This window comes from Xenopus tropicalis, chromosome 7 (genome assembly GCF_000004195.4).
Source record: "Xenopus tropicalis strain Nigerian chromosome 7, UCB_Xtro_10.0, whole genome shotgun sequence".
Lineage (NCBI taxonomy): Eukaryota > Metazoa > Chordata > Amphibia > Anura > Pipidae > Xenopus > Xenopus tropicalis.
In genome coordinates this window covers 115901881-115921025 of record NC_030683.2, presented here as the reverse complement: position 1 = coordinate 115921025, position 19145 = coordinate 115901881, and the positions used below count along the sequence as shown (strand labels likewise).

At 39.4% G+C, this 19145-nt stretch overlaps 1 protein-coding gene across 4 annotated transcripts in view; it reads right to left on the bottom strand.

Moving 5' to 3' along the window:
- Window positions 1-19145, bottom strand: part of ccdc63 (coiled-coil domain containing 63) — a 50459-nt gene that overhangs the window by 25389 nt on the left and 5925 nt on the right. For 2 of the 4 annotated variants that reach the window (XM_012966088.3, XM_012966089.3), the window contains exons 3-11: window positions 17207-17303; window positions 15205-15394; window positions 14801-14917; window positions 10796-10909; window positions 8827-8894; window positions 7371-7558; window positions 6426-6560; window positions 2814-2896; window positions 1148-1316 (exon numbers count right to left, since the gene is read on the bottom strand). In XM_012966088.3, coding sequence (XP_012821542.1) covers window positions 1148-1316; window positions 2814-2896; window positions 6426-6560; window positions 7371-7558; window positions 8827-8894; window positions 10796-10909; window positions 14801-14917; window positions 15205-15394; window positions 17207-17303 — 1161 coding nt within the window. 4 annotated transcript variants of the gene reach the window in all.

Below are 19145 nucleotides of genomic sequence, written 5' to 3'. Positions count from 1 at the left end.
AACGGCCAATATGTCTCAGGAACCAACCCGGTGGAAATTTTGTGACCTCCCTGCTGCTTCCCCGGACCCGCCCACTTACCCTTTCATGTCGTCTGTTTAAATAACAGATAATATGGAAGATACATAAGGACCAAAGTACACATAAAAAAATTAATACTAACTATAAAAATACAGCTTCAGAATGAATAATTTCTGTTTGCCGGGTGTGGCTAAACATTCTTTTGCTGTTTGTCTAGCTCAGACCTCCTGCTCCAAGCTCCTAGTGTGCCATATATGTACCCTGCACCCAGGGTCAGACACAGTGCTCTTTTTCCCTCACAAGAGGGCAATGCAGCAGAAAAACAGAAGGAAAGGGTGACAGTTAGGGGTCTGTATCTTAAGAGGCATAGGTGATTATGGAAAAATACTAAGAACAGCCTATGTTATAAACTCTTATATGTATGTTGTAAGGAGAAAAATACACTGAACAGTAAGAACATAATAATAAAGTTTGGTGAAGCTCATCTTACCTGTTGATACAAAGCATTAAAGTACTTAGAAATGACATTTCCCTGATGGAGTTCCACCCATGGGGGCCCTTTAAGCAGCATAAAAGACTTGCTGAAATGTCTAAAATTATTCTTGCGCTTCCTGAGGTTTTAGTCTCTGCATCTATTCAGTAAGGAATTTTCTTCCCTTTTCATACATTACAGTAATTGCGTTTGTAGCCAAAACGACTGCAAGCTGTGTCTTAAAACCCACAGAGACAGAGCACTCATGAAGACAGATTATTATGACCCCCATGTAAGATTTCTGCCATGTGTTTCTGCATGGGAGCAGCAGTTAGGCTGGCCAGATATACATGAATATTTCACACGGCTCCACTGATTTCTGGAGGAACTGAATGAGGGTCTATGAGTGCTTGTGGCCACCTGCAGAGAGAGACTGAGTTGATGTAACGACAGGTGATCAGACAAAAGCAAAAGTGACTCGCCTGATGGCCTGATTTTCTCTGCATTATTATGGCTGGCCTGCTTGCATTCGATAACACTCCACAAGCTTCAGCTTTGTGTAACCAGCTACAGAATGCACAAGGAATGCAAGGCATTGCACTTTATACAATATATAGCACTTTACCTTCCTGTTCTGCTCATTCCCACATTCCTACCTGTTTTCAACTGGTCTAATATTTTCATGACACTCTTTAGCTGTTGCTGGTAGCCATCAGCTTGCAGCATGGCCTCGTCTTGCTTGCGTTCTATGCTCCTTAGGATTGTCTGGTGTTCCTTATCCAGGCGCACTCCTTGGGCTTGGAATTCTTCAATTTCTTTGTTGATCTATAATGTAAATGCAAATCATCTATTTTCTATATATATATATATATAGAAACGAGAGCTAATCAACCTGTCCAGATACATGGTTAAATAATGCAGTAAAGGAGAAGGAAAGGGTCACTGGGGGGCACCAAATGTTAGGCACCCCTTAGTGTTTGTAATCACTTTTGTGATACCCTGGGCCGGTGCTCCTGTTAGCATAAGAAGCTGACTTTTAACAAAAAAAGTTGCCTCCCTCTATTGCACGTGTGTCTGCCCGGAAGGAAGAATTGCTTTGTGGGGCTCACTGAAAAGTTCCCTGTGTGGGTGCAGTATTCTGCTAACAGGAGCACCGGCCCGGGTAAGTATTGGGTAAGTGATTACAATCACTGGGGGGGTACCTAACATTTGGTTAACCCTTTCCTTCTCCTTTAAATGCCTGCCATTTGTATAGCCCAATGCATGTGGTTAAATAAATACTAGTAAAGTATATGTACAAATAACTACAATGAACCTTTGCCATTTGTTGAACATAGAACATAGAATCTAAGGCTCAAGCACAAAAAACTATACAATCAATGCTTCCAGGCAGCTCTTTGATCTGCCCCATACCAGGGCTAACATGGCAAAGCTCATCGCAGATCAAAGTGCTTGCCACCAAGATTAATTGCGCTCTTATTGTCAGCCATGGACTCGGAATTTCTACAAAATATAAACAATGGGAGGACCTTTTATCAACATTCTCATTTTTGTGGTTTTAGAGGTTTTTAAAACCATGACTAAACTCACTGGTGGTCATCTATAAACCCTGGGCAAATTTGCATCTGAGCATCAGCCAATGGCAACCAATCAGATGTTTGTTTTAAATATTATACCTGCAGCTACCTGAGAAAAGCAAATCACTGACTGGTTGCTATGGGTTACCGCTAGGGATGCACCGAATCCAAGATTCAGCCTTTTTCAGCAGGATTCGAATTCGGCCAAATCCATGGCCCTGGCCAAACCGAATCTGAATCCTTAAGATCATGTGGCTTTTTGTCACATAAACATGGAAGAGTGACGCTCTTTAACCCTTCCGTGTCCTAATTTACATATGCAAATGAGTGTTCAGATTCGGATCGATATTCGGACGAATCTTTTGCGAAGGACTTGCCCAAATCGGAAAATAGTGGATCTGGTGCATCTCAAGTTATTGCCCAGGAGCAAATGTGCTTAGTGTTTATAAATGAACACCACTTTCTCTAAAACCATGGATGTCATTTATTAAAATATCCGAATTGAAAAAGCACAACAAAAAAAAAGTAAAAACGCAACCTTTTCGTATTGACGCACAAAAACCAGCATAAAAAAACCTGAAAACTTCTAAAACCATGAAGCAAAGGAAGATCTTACAGTTGTAAAAAGGTTACCTGCCATTTACTTCTACATGATTTCAAAAGGTTTTAGGTGCAAAAAATATGAATCTGAATAAAAAAATGAGCATTATGTAGAAAATCCAGTTTTTGTTGCAGATATTCTCACCTCTGCAATGTCTTCCATCAGCCTTTCAATCTTGTTGTTCTGTTCATTGACGAAATTGAATAAGGCAAAATTTCGGTCTTCCACTGTTGAAATATATATATATATAGATATTAAATATTGCCCATATAATGCTTGTTAGTACATTTAAAAAGACAGACAGTCAGTGCTTTTCTGATAACCCTTGAAAGCTGCACAGAAGTGAATGCCCAGTAACCAGATTGCTGTTAGAAGTAGAAGACACATGGAGAGCAACGACAAGATGAAAAATGGTTTCTCCGCATGGTTATGTCACCTTAACCTACTCTTAGATTCAAACTCCTTTAATTGTATGTTCTTGAGTCTCAATTTGAGTAGAAAATGGCTGTCAAGACTCTTGTAACGGCGTGACCTGGCAGCCTATTGAATTAAAAGAGTCTATGCAAAGCAACGCTTGAAATGAATGATGATTATTATGCCGTGCTTACGTTGTTGCAGGTCAGCACCAAGATGCCTTTGACTGAGCTGTGCTCATTTATCAGGGAATGAAATGACATTCATCCTTTGGCACTGATAATGTTTCGAGACAAAAAGAGCTGGAGATAATTGACAGCTTGCCTTAAAAGTATTGATCCCAACACATCTTTTGAAATGCTAATGTGTTATAAGGAGAGGAAAGAAGCATGACAAATCTGACAAAATATTAAATATTCTGGTATACAAGTGTAAGTAAATCATATATTTCTGGAAAAGAAATAGAACAATATTAAACCCATTATTTGTAAAAAAAAAAAAAAAAATGCATTTCAGTTAGGGTATAGCCCAGTGGGCGGCAGTGAGATGAGGCATCATCGGGTATGGGTAAAGCTCTCTAAAATGCCTAATAGCCTAAAAAAAAAGAGGGAGAACAAAAATATGTTTAGCACGGACATTTATGAGGTTAGTGAGCCTTTAATGGAAACACTGCTGGGGCATAAATAAGTGTAATAAGGCAATGAAGCTTATGCTTTAAAGGTGCAAAGGTTGCCTTTCTCAGGAACTCTCAGGAACCAAGAATCATTTTGTTTTAGTGGCCCTGCCCCATTACAGCCAAACAACAAATACCTGAGGGTTTGCAATGGGTTATTGGGCCCAGTTTCCTGAGGATTATGTTTTTTTACCCATAATGGCTTATTTTCAACTTTCAACCAGCTCACTAAGAAGTAATGGAAGAGGTTTATTGTATGCAAGTGTGCAGCAACAAGACCTACCAGTCTGGAATTTCGGGGGGCGGAGAAGGAAAGGTAAAAACGAAGTAAGCTTTATCAGAAAGGTCTATTTAAATACAGCCATAAGCACTTACAGTAATGCTGCACTGAGTCCTCTATCAAAAGAAACACACAATATCTTGCCTCTTTTTTTGTAAACACGATGTTCCAGTGTCTGACTTCCTCTCTTACAATCATCCTTAATTCCCGAGGCCAGAGTCTGCACAGCTCTCTCCTCTCTCCTGCTCCCCCCTCACCAGAATGCTAAGAACTCCCTGCCCCCTCCCTTAGGAATGTGTGATCTCAGCTATAAGGGCTAGAGCTGCAGGCAGGAGCTACTTAAAAAGGAGAGCTTCTAAAGCTGTTTACTCAGGTATGGTAATGGTTTCTGCAGAATAAATATATTGTTCTAGGTGGCACTAATGTGGCAAATATATTGGCAGTAAAATGTCAAAATGACTTTCCTTCTCCTTTATAGCTTTTTAAATGGTTTTTGTATGCCTTTTAAAATTGCGTGCATTTAATTGGCAATCTCTCTTCTACAAAGGTTAATGGAAGGGGAGGACTAAACCCTGTGACTGAAACCAGTACCCTGGTCAGGAGACACTTATCCCAAGAAACGCACCTATGCAGGGAGGTGCCAGCCTTTATAAATATGACTGAAGGTAAATAGTTAGGACCTGGTATGGTGGTTTTCCAACTTTGTAACAAAAAACCCTGTTTTTGAAAGTATATGCACTTGGATAGATACTAAATTACTACAGGGAACCTGCATTGATCCAAACCCCTCTCTTTTTGTAGCGAATGTGGTTGGATCAGTTGCACTTCCATTGTACTTATATATTTTATTTATCCTTGGAGTGCTCCCACAACCCCCCTTTTTGTGTATTTCTTAACAGAGACCAGACATTTTGAAAAAAAACCCCATCATGAGGGCATTAAATGGAACGTTGTCATTCCCAGGACCTGATTTCCTAGGGATGACAGTAATATTTATTAAATACCTTCATGTCCAGCCTCTCAGTCAACTCAGCTGCATGCTAAACAACTTGCTAACATAAAACTTCTACCAAATATTCTAACTAACTTTTCTAAGGCAGTTTCCTCCCCTCCAGGGAGCTTCCTTTAACAGAACAAAAGAGATTAAAATAAGCCTAGGGCAAAGCAGTGCAGGAAGAGAAATCTGCCACTTTAAATTAAAAAGACAAGTAAACACATCTTAGCCTTGTGTTCTTCTAAGCTCGGGACTCTGCAATGTTCTTCTTAGTGCGCTTTTGTCAAATGCACGCTACAATATACGCAAAGGCATTAAAAAAAAAAGAAGTTCTAAGGTCCATTGAATCTGCTGCAAAGCAATGCACTGGAGATATTTGCTCAAAGCCGTTTCAACCCTTTAACTTTCCATTCTCTCCGACTGGCAGGGTGCGTTTAAAGATGAGACTGTTTGTCGCAAACCCGTCACGACATATGTAAATATATATTAATGATGCTGTGTGATATCTTTTGACTTACGCTACATTTCTTAATAATTTTGGGATTATTTTGTTTTCTGCATAACATAAATGGGTCAAACTGCAAAAAAATATGTGCAAGATATTGTAACTGTTTGGAACAAATGCTTGGTAGTGTGCTGTCTCGCTGGAAACCCATTGTATTCTATTTATGAAAGTTATAGCATAAGGTTTCTATACACAAACAGATACTGGATGCCCACTTAGCCACTGCCGATCAAGTTGGGACCCTACTGACTCATGAATTGGTCTACACTTTGATGGAGGGAATATCTCATTATTTGAGAACCACAATAAGCTGTAAATATTATTGTAGCCTGTGGATCTTAAAAGGCCCCAATGTGTAGATGCATGTAATTGGCAGTCTACAGGCCTGGACCTGGCTTAAAGAAAGTCCCTGGCATTTCAAATACCCAGAGGCCGAAACAGCCCCCCCACCAGCCTAAAATATAGTGACTGTCTATGGCATCTTACAGCAGCCCCTCTGGCATTTCCAGAATCTATAGATTGCCAGTCCTGGCCTGGCAGTCTGTTAACTACCACTTTTTTTTTAACAAATGTACTTAATATATTATATTAATATCTTATAATATCTCTTATGATGTTAGTAATAAGTTATGGTTGGTAACGTACAAGCTAAAATAGGCAAAAAAAAACCCACCATATGGACTATATGGAGAAACAAGTCTAAACAGGTCTAGCCAACCAGAAAACAGCTATGGTGACATCTATAAGGAAATGTCCAACAAGGGTCCAATAAGAAGTAGTTCATAAGCAATGACACATTTGATAAATGTTTAAAACACTGATAACATAATAAAACAAATGCATTTTGCCATTTGTACCAGGGCATACTCAACCCTTCTGGCCTTTCGTACCTTCAATGAACCTGGTCACAAGGATGTCTAGGTTGTCCTCCCCAGTGACAGCCTGAATTTGCTGGAAAGCCTGTTCATATGTCTCTGGGGTTTCTTCTGTTGGGTCTCTCTTCTTCTTCTCCAATTCATCTTTCTCTGTGTAATGATCAATAAAGCATTAACCTAAAGCTAAGTAGGGGCATCATTAACCAGACTTGCCTGTACATGACAATCGATCTATATATCGAAATAGTTTCAAAATACCACTCTCTACAACTTACTAAAAGTTAATTTAGAGGTGATTGGAAGCACTCAGCTTATGGTTCTTGGATGCATTCGCTCAGTACAATGAAAGTGGAAAAAAAAATTCTAGTCTATATTTAAAGGTACTTTCACGGGACACGAAACGTAAAGGGAAGTTGGAGATTGACTGACTATTTATTTATTATTATTAATAATATTGGGAAATCCTTTGAGTGCCTGATTACCCATATTGGTGCTGTTTAAGGCTTGAAGCTCTATATGCTGAGTGTCTCAGGCTGGTGCAACTGGACCACTTTTTCTACTTGCTGAGTGTACCTATGTTCTTTAAGTGACCCTTTTCTATTTGGTTAAAGATGGAGGTAGCCCATTGTGAGGTGTAGGTAGCCCACTACGAGATGTAGGTAGGCCATTGTGAGATGTAGGTAGCCCATTGTGAGATGTAGGTAGCACTCTGTGAGATGTAGGTAGCCCACTGTGAGATGTAGGTAGCCCATTGTAAGATGTAGGTAGCTAATTGTAAGATGTAGGTAGCCCACTGTGAGATGTAGGTAGCCCACTGTGAGATGTTGGTAGCCCATTGTGAGATGTAGGTAGCCCATTGTGAGATGTAGGTAGCCCACTGTGAGATGTAAACTTGGCCCAACTGCAATGTCTGTTTAAACAGATTTCTAGTAGCTAAATAAGAATATGAGTTGTTTCTACCTCTCTTGCGTCTTGCATTGAGAACCTCCTCACTGACAGCACGCTCCTGAGTCTTTGCTCCCATGAACTCCTTCAGTTTCCGGTCATGATCTATAACGCGTTGGAGTTCCTTGATTTCGGCTGTGTGCTGGTTCAGATCTTTCTCAGCCTTTTCCCTGAGTTGCAACATTTTCGTCTGAGCTTCGTCTCTTCACAAACAGAGAGAGGGAATAAGAAAACACCTTTTTAGGACAGATACTGTAACATGCATAAATACTTATTTTATAATATAACTGAAGCTTCCCATAACTCTGTTTTTTTTTTTCAAATACGATCAGTACTTTTGATGACATAAGCTTCTGGAAAGACTGATATCTCCAAGCCCAAGGAGGGAAGAGCCAGTGCACTAAGTACTCCCCCCTGGGTAAAACATGTTCATTTAATCCTGGGTTTGAGCCATAACTGTAATGACGTGCACAGTCCAGGATCAACTAAGCCATCAATCTCTTTGTGCTGCTAATGTGTTGTTTGAAGCCAGCTGAGTTTTAATATAAAACACAGAAGGCTCATATCGGGTAAGCATGAGTTAAGAATTAAATGTAGAATGATTATGCCCGTACAACTTTCTTTATTTCTTTAATATGTAAATAAAGCATTGGGCATGTAACAAAAGTGGCCTGATCCAAAGGTTAATGTGAAGTAATGGAATGAAGCAGTCTGCACCTGCAGAGTCGGACTGGGGGGTGCAGGGCCCCTAACCCCCCACCCGCATGGTCCCCTACCCAATATCCTCCCCGAGCACGCATAAGTTTAACGCGTCAGGGGAGGAGTGGTCAGGCAGGGGGAGCGCCGGCAAGGGTCAGGTCTGGGCCGCCCTGATTGCCATTTATTGGGAACAAAATTGGTGGCTGGATCAGTGTATGAATTTTGAGGTCAAACTAGTTAAGACTAGATGCATCTAAAGTGCACAGAGAGTCATACAAAGGCTGGAGGTTGAGTTTGCAATATGAATTACTTGTACAGACACTTAAAGGAACAGTAACACCCAAAACGTGAGTGTATCGAAGTAATAAGAATATAATGTACTGCTGCCCTGCACTGGTAACAGCTGTGTTTTTGCTTCAGAAACCCTACTATAGTTCATATAAAGAAATTGCTGTGTAGCCATGGGGGTAGCAGGTAACTAATAATACTCTGTATTCTACAAAGATTATCTGCTTTCTGCTATGTAACCTGTGTTTCTTCTCCGTTTTTGCAAGCTTGAACGGCTGCCCCCATGGCTACATAGCAGCCTAATCATATAAACTATAGTAAAGTTTCTATATCAAACACACCAGTATTACCAGTTCAGGGCAACAGTACATGACTTTTAATTACTGTTCCTTGAACTTATTACACATAATTCTAGAAAGAAATGAAGTATAAAGGCAAAGTGGGAGGGTAAGATTTACGACTATTCCATTTTGCCTAAAATTACCTGGCATCGTATGCGGAAGATGAGTCGTCGATCACAGCCCCTATCTCCTTTCTGGTCTGGAGTAATTCCTGATGATAAAGAAACCAACAGAATTGAAGGCTTCCGCCAATAACAAATCTCCCCTGTGTGCCACCATCCTAAAGCTGGCCATACACGCACCGATAATATCATCCGAAACCTGGTTTCATATGATATTCGGTGCGTGTATGGCATGTCGGCGAGTCGACCGATATTGCAGGAAGCTGCTGAAATCGGTCGACTCGCAGATCGGCCAGGTTAGAAAATTTTGATTGGGCGCCATAGAAGGCGCCTAACCAAAATCTGCCGTCAGGGCTGAATCGGCAGAAGGAGGTAGAAATCCTATTGTTTCTACCTCCTTATCTGCTGTTTCCGCCCTGAATCGCCATGTGTGTGGCCACCTTAAGGTGTGCACCCATTCTTTCTGTTCCAGTAAGTTTTTATATACACATTACAAGTGGGAGTTATATTATTGCTTAGGATATGGTTTGTCTATACAGTGACTAATAAGGAGTGGGAATATTTCAGCCCATGTAGTGACCCATTTTTCAGTCTCAAGTGCAACACACTGGTTTGCAGCAGTTTTAGGGGCATATTTATTATAGTGTGTAAGCCAACATCACTGGCGATGTTGCCCACAGCAACCAATCAGATCTTTGCTTGTGTTTTATAACTTGTAGGTGACTGTTAAATTCTAATCCCTCATTCCCCAATATTCCCCTTGTGTAAATAGGCTTTCCATTCACTTATTTGCAATTCAGTTAAACATACCTATATAGTCATTTATTCATATGAGTGGAAGCATCTGCTCTATATCAGGCTCAGCCATTTTAATCTCTCTGGATTTTTATTTACTTAATGTAAATATGAATCTCTTTTTCTGGATTACTATAAATTGGTAATAATTGAAAAATCATTAGTACGTATATTGTTCATTATTAGGATGAAGACACACTGAGCTACTAGTAGCAGCTAATTTTTCATGGCTACTAGACTCCAGAAAATTCCCTGCCATAGACAATACTGAGAATTGCCTCTGCTAAAACACACATAGAGACAATTATCAATAAAGGATCAGCATTGTCTATTTTAGTAGCCACAACAAGTAGCTGCTACTAGTAGCTCCGTGTGTCTTCACCCTTTCATAGTTAAGGACAGTGGCACATGGGGAGATTAGTTGCCCCGCAATAAATCTTCATTACCACGGGCTGCTAATCTTCCTGCAATGCCATCCCATCGCTCCCTGTTCCCCTGCTGATCTGGCTGACTACTTTGTGACTCAAATAAAATGTAACAGTAGTCGCCTGTCTTCAGCCTGCCTTCAGCCTGCATCCTCCCAATCCCACAATTCCCTGCACACGTTATCACACATCACACATCACAGTGCAATGCATTGTTGGTTATGTAGTTCCTGAATGCTGTCTGTAAGCTGTGGAGAAGTTATTACGATTTGTAACTTTAATGTTTTAGTCCCTCCTCCCCTGCCAGGATTTCAAATGATGTGCAGTCCCGGGCCGGCCCGCACATCACTGCTGTACACACATCTATAGAAAGTTCTAGGTGACAAGCCTTAGTTCCATTGTCCTCACATGACCTTCACCAGGGCCTGAACATATTTATAGGCTTATTTAAACAGAGGCCATGATTTTGAAATAGTTTTCCTTATGCACTTTCATATATTCAAACAAATCATAAAATACAAATATATGAATTCTTCCTTGTGCCCAAATTCCAATTGTCAGCTTATTTTACTTACTATTTTATTGTTTCTTACAGTGAGGTGCTGGAAGCCTGGGGGCTTTATTCTAGCCAATCCTTAAGCAGCATAACAAGAATGTACTCCTTTTGTCTCACTAATGAAACCTATTGCCAGCGAACTATTTCCTTGCCAAAGCTGCTTTTCTGCCTAGCATAGCCTGCCTTATTCATAGTTCTATAAAGCTTTTCTCACCTTCTCTAGTCTTTTATACAGCTGTTCAAAGCGCGATTTCTCAATTCGTAGAATTTCGATTTCCTCTCGCATTTTGGCGTTTTTTGAAAGTTGAGAATTGAATCGAGTTACAGCCTAAAGAATCAGGATAGAAAATCGATACAGACAAATTTATAAAACAGAGAATGGGCCAAGCGGTGTCACAGCACTGATTCATAAGAAAAAGAAAATCTGCTCAAAGCCCTTACCTATGGTTCCATTCAGACAGGCCAGAGAGAACCCTCTTTTTAAAGGACAAATCCATTGTGTCCATACTGTATGCTCAGAATATACTGAACTATATACTTTGTGGCAAATTTATCAAAATGTAAGATTAGAGCTCACCTCAGAAAAATTGACCCATTTCCTATTTATTCCTATGGGATTTTTAGAAGCATATTTATCAAATGGTGACTTTCACCCACTGATAAATGGGTACTGTATTACAGGTATTGGACCCTTTATCCGGAAACCCATTATCTAGAAAGTTCTGAAATTACGGAAAGGCCATCTTTATTTATAAAGCACCACAAGGGTACGCATCGCTGTACAATCTTACAATATACAAAATTACACACAGGGAGGACAAGTGATATAATAAATACAATAAATAAGTATAAATACACAGGGAGTGAGCACCATATGGTATGAGACACAGTAGGAAGGAGGTCCCTGCCCCATAGAGCTTACAATCTGTATACAAATTCTCTCATTTTACTGAATAACCAATGCTTCAATGTGTTTTTCTTTCAAAATTATGAAAAGCAAAATTAGTTTATTAAATGTGGTATATATTTTATTAGAAAAAAAAAACACTGTGGTGAAATCACTGAAATACAGCCATTTCCCAAATTGCCCTATTTAAATCCTTGATGCAGGACTGAGATTTTTCACTGCAATAAAAAACAGACTTACTGGTAACTATTCTAAGCACTTTTGCCATTTATATTTATTTATGTTATTAATCCCAAGATATTAAGGGAAATATGTACTGTTAATATGAATTGATTTTGTCACAACAGCGCCACCTGCTGGTCAGTTCACAAACATGATCCAGTAGAGGTAATGGTCAGGAGAAAGAAAGAGGTCTGGGCTGATGTTCTTCTGGTTCGGAAAACATTAAAACTCAGATACCTACTTTTTAGTAGTACGTGCCATTGGGTATGTGCCAAGGGCACATATAAATTTTAGGTCAGTTCTGTCTTTTACTCCCACATTACTTCCTGTTAGAGTTGCATTATTTCCTGTCAGCTGATCTCAAGGGAAATATATATATATTTCAGTTGGGCAAGATTCTTTAATCACTTAACATAATATATACTATCTGCTGGTTAGGTATTCATTCTGAGGGTATAGTTTTCCTTTATTATTTTGACATCTTGAAACGAAAATAACAAAGTGTAAGTTTTCCATTCACTTATTTTAATGGTTTACTTATCCTTTAAATGGCATAACATACTGTATATGAGTGTGTATGTTTGTGTTATGTATTGCTAATCCTCTAGTTAAACCAAATTTGAATCCTGACGAGCACGTAATTGAAAAGTGCTTAAATCCTACCAATCCAAAGGCAATTTACAGCATTCATAGCACTGTACAAAGGAAAGGGGCTCTGGGAATATTACTTTTGATTAGATAAAAGTAGGAAAGCAATTGAGGCAGGCTGTATAGAAAGCCAGCAGGATACAGGGATGCAGCCGAGAGATATTATTGGGAGGAACAGAAGCTTTCTCATACCACTTTACAGATATCTAGCTGGCCTCACCTACACTATTGTGGTTCATTACAGTGATTGTATTGTCAGTAGCATATTAAGAGAATAAAGAGGCTGGGGACATAAATACATAATACAGTCTACTGGCGGATGATAAATGCTGCAATATTTTTTCCTTCCCATTGCAGCTGAACAAAAGCCATAGTAGCAATATGAATAGAACCATCATGACCCAAACACACATATATGATACAAGTGTCTTCCCTTTGATATACAGTTTACTAAAGGCCTCAGCGGCCAGGATATATATATTAATTTATAAATAAAAATGAGGCCTGAAAATCAGGTCCGGGTGCAGGTTGTACTTGCTCTGCAGCAGCACGTATACGTTTTGTTTGTTCCCTCATCATTGGTGGGACAGTGATACCCTGTGATGTTATCTATGATGCCAGCTAGGGGGCGGGATGGGTTTGGCCTGTGAATTCCCTTCACAACCTCAAACCAGGTTGGGGGTGGGTTGGGAACAGGAGTTTTAGGGTGGGAGCAGATTGGAAAATATATGTATACATTGAACTGTATAAATAAATGTATATATTTTTCACCCTAAAGCGACCATTTTATAGGCATGGCATGATGCCTGCATTTAGAGATTAGCAGCACAATGCTGGTACTGTACGTGTGACTATGATTACTCTCTGGAAGCTTAATGGACAACAGAATAAATATCCCACTCCACATTAAATCATACAAGAAGGTGTTTATAAGTGTTAGCCACCTATACAGTTATTGCAGACACTTTAAATGGAGGATGCCGTGCTTTAAATCTAATGTTACCCTTTCCAAATTGGATTACTCACACTTAGAATTCTGAGCTTTAACATCATTTTTTATAACATCTAGTCATACTAGAATGAAATCATCATTACCTTTTGCTAGCATAAGCTATATTGTATATATATATATATATATATATATGGGTATGGGACTTGTTATCCAGAATGTTTGGGACCTGGGTTTTTCCGGATAAGGGATCTTTCTGTAATTTGGATCTCCAAACCATAAGTCTGATAAAAATAATTAAAATACTTAATAACCCCAATAGGCTTGTTTTGCCTCCAGTAAGGATTAATTATATCTTAGTTGGGATCAAGTACAGGTACTGTTTTATTATTACAGAGAAAAGGGAATCATGTTACCATTAAATAAACCCAATAGGGCTGTTCTGCCCCAATAAGGGGTTATTATATCTTAGTTGGGATAAAGTACAGGTACTATTTTATTATTACAGAGAAAAGGGAATCATTTAACCATTAAATAAACCCAATAGGATTGTTCTGCCCCCAATAAGGGGTAATTATATCTTAGTTGGGATCAAGTACAGGTACTGTTTTATTATTACAGAGAAAAGGGAATCATTTAACCATTAAATAAACCCAATAGGGCTGTTCTGCCCCCAATAAGGGGTAATTATATCTTAGTTGGGATCAAGTACAGGTACTGTTTTATAATTACAGAGAAAAGGGAATCATTTAACCATTAAATAAACCCAATAGGGCTGTTCTGCCCCCAATAAGGGGTAATTATATCTTAGTTGGGATCAAGTACAGGTACTGTTTTATTATTACAGAGAAAAGGGAATCATTTAACCATTAAATAAACCCAATAGGGCTGTTCTGCCCCAATAAGGGGTAATTATATCTTAGTTGGGATCAAGTACAGGTACTGTTTTATTATTACAGAGAAAAAGGAAATCATTTTTAAAAATTTGAATTATTTGCTTATAATGGAGTCTATGGGAGATGGCCTTTCCGTTATTCGGATAAGGGATTTCCGGATAAGGGGTCCTATACCTGTATATATAATATATATGTTTGTACTCCATTTGTATAAGCTAATTGCCTGGATGCCAGAAAAAAAACTATATAGATACTATATATAATTATATGGACCAAAACGTAAGCCTGTTTTCCTTTTAACTATGATTTTTAATGAGAGATACTCTCCCAGTGTATAATTATTTATTTATATATATATATATATATATATATACATACATACACACAAGTATCATTGCCCAGGAGTAATAGTGTGGTGACCCTTATATTTTTTTACAGCTGACACCACAACATTGCCCTACAATCGTCATGATGAAAAACCTTTCCCTGTAGTTTTATGTAGAGCATGTGCAACAAATGATAATTGTGGTGAGAAGCCAGCGACACTTTATATGTGTCCAATTTCCAGTCGTCCATACAAAAAAACTTCATATTTACCCTGTCCAGTCTATTCTCCATGACTTTTACATGTGTTCCAGCAGTTTTCTGAGTGGTCCCAGAAGAAACTCTTCCATGTTTTCTTAGCTGAGACAATTTCTTTTCCAAAACTTTTAGCTGCACAAAAGAGAAAATTCAAAAAGGATGTGTATTTATCTAAGGCAAAAGGGCAGTCTGTATAAATGCGTCTGAGTCTCTGCAATTCAAAGGAAAAAAAGTAGTGGTGTTTCTCTGCAAACAATCTATCTGTGTTATTGTGGAGATCATGCCCCAAGGTAAAAATAATTGCATACATGTTTACAATTTACTACAGTTGGAGCTAAAGGATCTCAAAAAGCTGTTTATCAGAGAAACACTCATTGCTGGGTGGCTTTGAGGACAGAATGATAAAGTTATAAATATACCTCTTGTTCCATATTTGCAATTGTTTGCTTCTCTTCTGCAAGTTGCTCATCCAGCTCCCCTTTTTGCTCTAGCAAAAAATGCAGCTTCGCTTTGCTCCCTTGGTCTCGCATCTGGTTTCTCCGACTTTCGGAGACTGATAGATTCTTTAGAAGCTCTTCTTGCTCTTTTTCCAGGGCATCTATAGTTTTTCTGCACAAAGGCAAAAGAGATTGTAAGACAGAAAGAAAGGGCTATGTGGCAGATGTTTAATGTACCTTTAATAGGGTACATAGGGTGATTGTGAGAGGAAAGCATAGGGTGACTGTAAGAGGAAAGCACTAAGAGCAACTAATCTGGGAACAGACTGGCCCAATAGTGACAGCAGGAGACTGGCCCATGGGTGAGAGCAGCAGACTGACCCCAGGGGCGAGAGCAGCACAGTAGCCTAAGGGTGAGAGCAGCAGATTGGCCATTGGTTAGAGCAGCAGACTGGCCCAATGGTGAGAGCAGCAGACAGGCCCACTGGCAAGAGCAGCAGAGTGGCCCAATGGCGAGAGCAGCAGAGTGGCCCAATGGCGAGAGCAGCAGAGTGGCCCAATGGGAGAGCAGCAGACTGGTCCAATGGCAAGAATAGCAGACTGGCCCAATGGTGAAAGCAGTGGACTGGCACAAGAGTGACAGAAGTAGGCAGAAAAAACCATTATGGAAACTCCAAATGTAATATTGTAGAATGTAGATCATTAAAATACAGGTATGAGACCTGTTATCCAGAATGTTTGGGATCTGGGGCTTTCCGGATAAGGGGTCTTTCTGTAATTTGGATCTCCATACTAAAAATAATTTATACATACAATAAACCTAATAGGACTGTTTTGCCTCCAATAAGGATTAATTATATCTTAGTTGGGATCAAGTACAAAGTACTGTTTTATTATTACAGAAAAAAATATGAATTATTTTATTATAATGTTGTCTATTTGGAGCTTTATGCATAATGGGTTTCCGGATAAGGGATCCTATACCTGTACTGTGAAAGCATAATTCAGTAATCAAAAGAAAAAGTAGTGGCATATCCATAGCCTCAGTTTTACTTACACTCTTACTTTTAGTGGATGCCTAAAACATTAAATCTAAAATGCCGGGGAATTCCCTACCAGTCATTTGAACTGAAAAAGCCACTCGGATGAGTAGTGGAACGTTTTCAAGAAAAAACCTAAAAAAGTCCAGTTGTTTTAAATTTAACTCTACTAGATACTGTATATCATGACCTGTATGATTGAGAATCTTCATAGACATTATATCTAAAAATATGAAGTTTACTGTACTTTGTTTGTGTCAAAAGTTGGGGCTGGCACCCCATGTGACCACCCAAGTCAACCAATCTAAATGCCAGGCTTCCCTAATTAAGATAATTATGGGGGGGACTACAACCTGAAAGGAATACATAATCATATGCTTACAAACCTAGCAAAGAAAGGCAGAATGTAAATTTAGTAACAAAACACATGAAGAAGGGCAGCTGTGGATTCCTGAAATATTGTCCCCGCCAAGACATACAAGAAAGTGGTACGGAGGGTTGGTAACCACAAACCTATTACTAAAAAGTTCTCCTCTCTTATTTAAATCAGGCAGCATCACCCGGCAGACAGTGAGGGGAAAGCTGTCTGTTAATTCAAAGTGCACGACACAGCAGCTTCAGTAGAAGTAGCATCTGACGTGGAGTCTTCCTCCCAAATGGAATCGCTCAGTAGAGCCGATAATGAAGCTTAGCTTTTGATAAACGTTATACGCCTGCCTAAAATAACCCATCTGTTGTGTAGGTGCTGCTCTTTATGTAACCTAAGATGACAGAAATGGAAGGTGTATTTTGATGCCTCATGTTTTCAGACAGCACATCCCAGAGTACCTTCTTGTGCTAATAAAATGACATTAAGGAAAGAGAGCCTGAGGCGGAGTACTGTCTGTTAGCCGTGCATGTCATCCTGCAGATTAGCTGAACAAATGTTCCCAAGGAATACATACTCTTGTCTCCTGATTTTCTGCTTTTCCTTGGTAGTAAATTCTTGATGCACTACCTCCTTTAGGCGAAACATGCGCTGCAATTTGGCCAGTTCGCTGTCTGCTGCAAAACAAAGCATTTTCATAAGAAAGGGGAAACATTCTAATGGGATGTGATGTGTTTCAGCTCACGCAACAAGTTGGGGGCCTTTAAGCTCCAAACAGAGCACAGCAGGAGCAGAAGATTTATTTCTGCTGGCAGAAACTAGCGTGGAAAGCCATAAAACTGCCAATAGGGATTCCTTCCCTTGGAGAAAAACTCTGACCATCCTTATATTTAATAGTAGGGGTTATGCTGCCTTTTATAGTATGTAAGGCTTTCTGGTACTGTGGAGTAAAACAAGAATGTGGGAAGCTAGAAATCTGCTCCAGTCACTCAGTAGAGAGTACAATGTTCCTCATTCCTGTCCATCAGATATTGGTTAAACTACAGAAGCCACACCAATGAACGTAGGGACTAGGCCCAAACCACAAGTGATATGATGTGTGTCAGTGGAGCCCCTATGTGGTTTATACCATAACCAAACTGAACCAATTAAGACTACAGACCATTGGGCATACATGCACAGACATGGTCAGGGTGCTAGAGTAGACTTTAGTCAGTTTTGCTGGTAATTATTGTATTTTCAAGTTATTTTCAAAAATAAAAAAAAACAAGTGAAAGTTTTCGGGCCACATATACAGTTGTACAAGGTATACAAGGCTGTCTTTTATCATTTACAATTGGTTAAAATAATTACATATACCACTGTCCACCCGCCGGAGGTTTTGCTTGATGGTTACTCTTTGGGATTAACGTGGGCTCCAGTCCTCAAAAAGGATATTAATGAGCTGGAGAGAGTGCAGAGACTGCAACTAAAGTTGTAAAGGGGATGGAAGATTTAAACTATGAGGTTAGACTGTTGAGGTTGAGGGCACTGTAACTATACAATGCAAAGATATTGTTTTCTTTGTATAGAAAAGTAATATCCTAAACTGTAATCTGGAATATTTCAGTGGGATGTTTATGTCTGTTACTCCCAGAGTAGCTAGGTTATTTGCAAAAATTCTACTACAGTAGTCCAGAATTGATGACACTGAGGACAAGACCAAATCCTTATAGAAGAAATTGGCTGAGGCCACACCACATCCAGGGGCAGAAGTCAGCAGGCTTGGACTGGTAATCTGTGGGTTCTGGCAAATGCCAGAGGGGCTGCTGTAAGATGCCATAGACATATACAAGTGGTGAAAGGTTTTGTATTGAATTAGCCTATCTTTTGCCAAAACAAGGGTATTGTAAATGTTTTAGTCCCCTCTTCCCAATCATCAAAAGTGAGTTCAGGAATGTGGGAGGACCACCATTCCTCTGCTGATTTGAATGGTTTTGGCCCATATCAGGTTCTGATAAATATTAGACATCGGTTAAGCTGGGGAAGGGGAGTGGAGGATCTCTTATAGGGAGAGAGATAAGTTAGCTGGGAAGAGACAGAGGTGAACTGAGCTTGGAAAGCATTTCTCAGCTATAAAAATGTATAGAAGGGGAGTTGTGGTTTTTGGGTCTTGTCCCGGATTTGCAGATATGTTGGGAAAGCAGATTGTTTTTTTTTTTAAGCAGAGGTATTTAATATTAGGCCTGAAGACAAAGGGCTAGAGGGATCTAAGGTGTGTAAGGTATGAGTTTCCCCAATATTGATTTTATTACTTTGTATTTTCCGTTGAGTTTTGTGCTGTTTTTGCAAAATGAATTGTTCTACATTTTCTCTAAAACAGCCAAGCAGAATTTTGGCAGAAAGGGGTGCATTTCTTTGCTTATAAAGCCCAATTATTAGGAGAACTATTTTCCATTAATGGGAATGAGACTGCAGATTATTTTTTGGAAATACTGAAGCTTCAGGCTGCTCCGTTGCTCCTTTAAGTAGCTAAA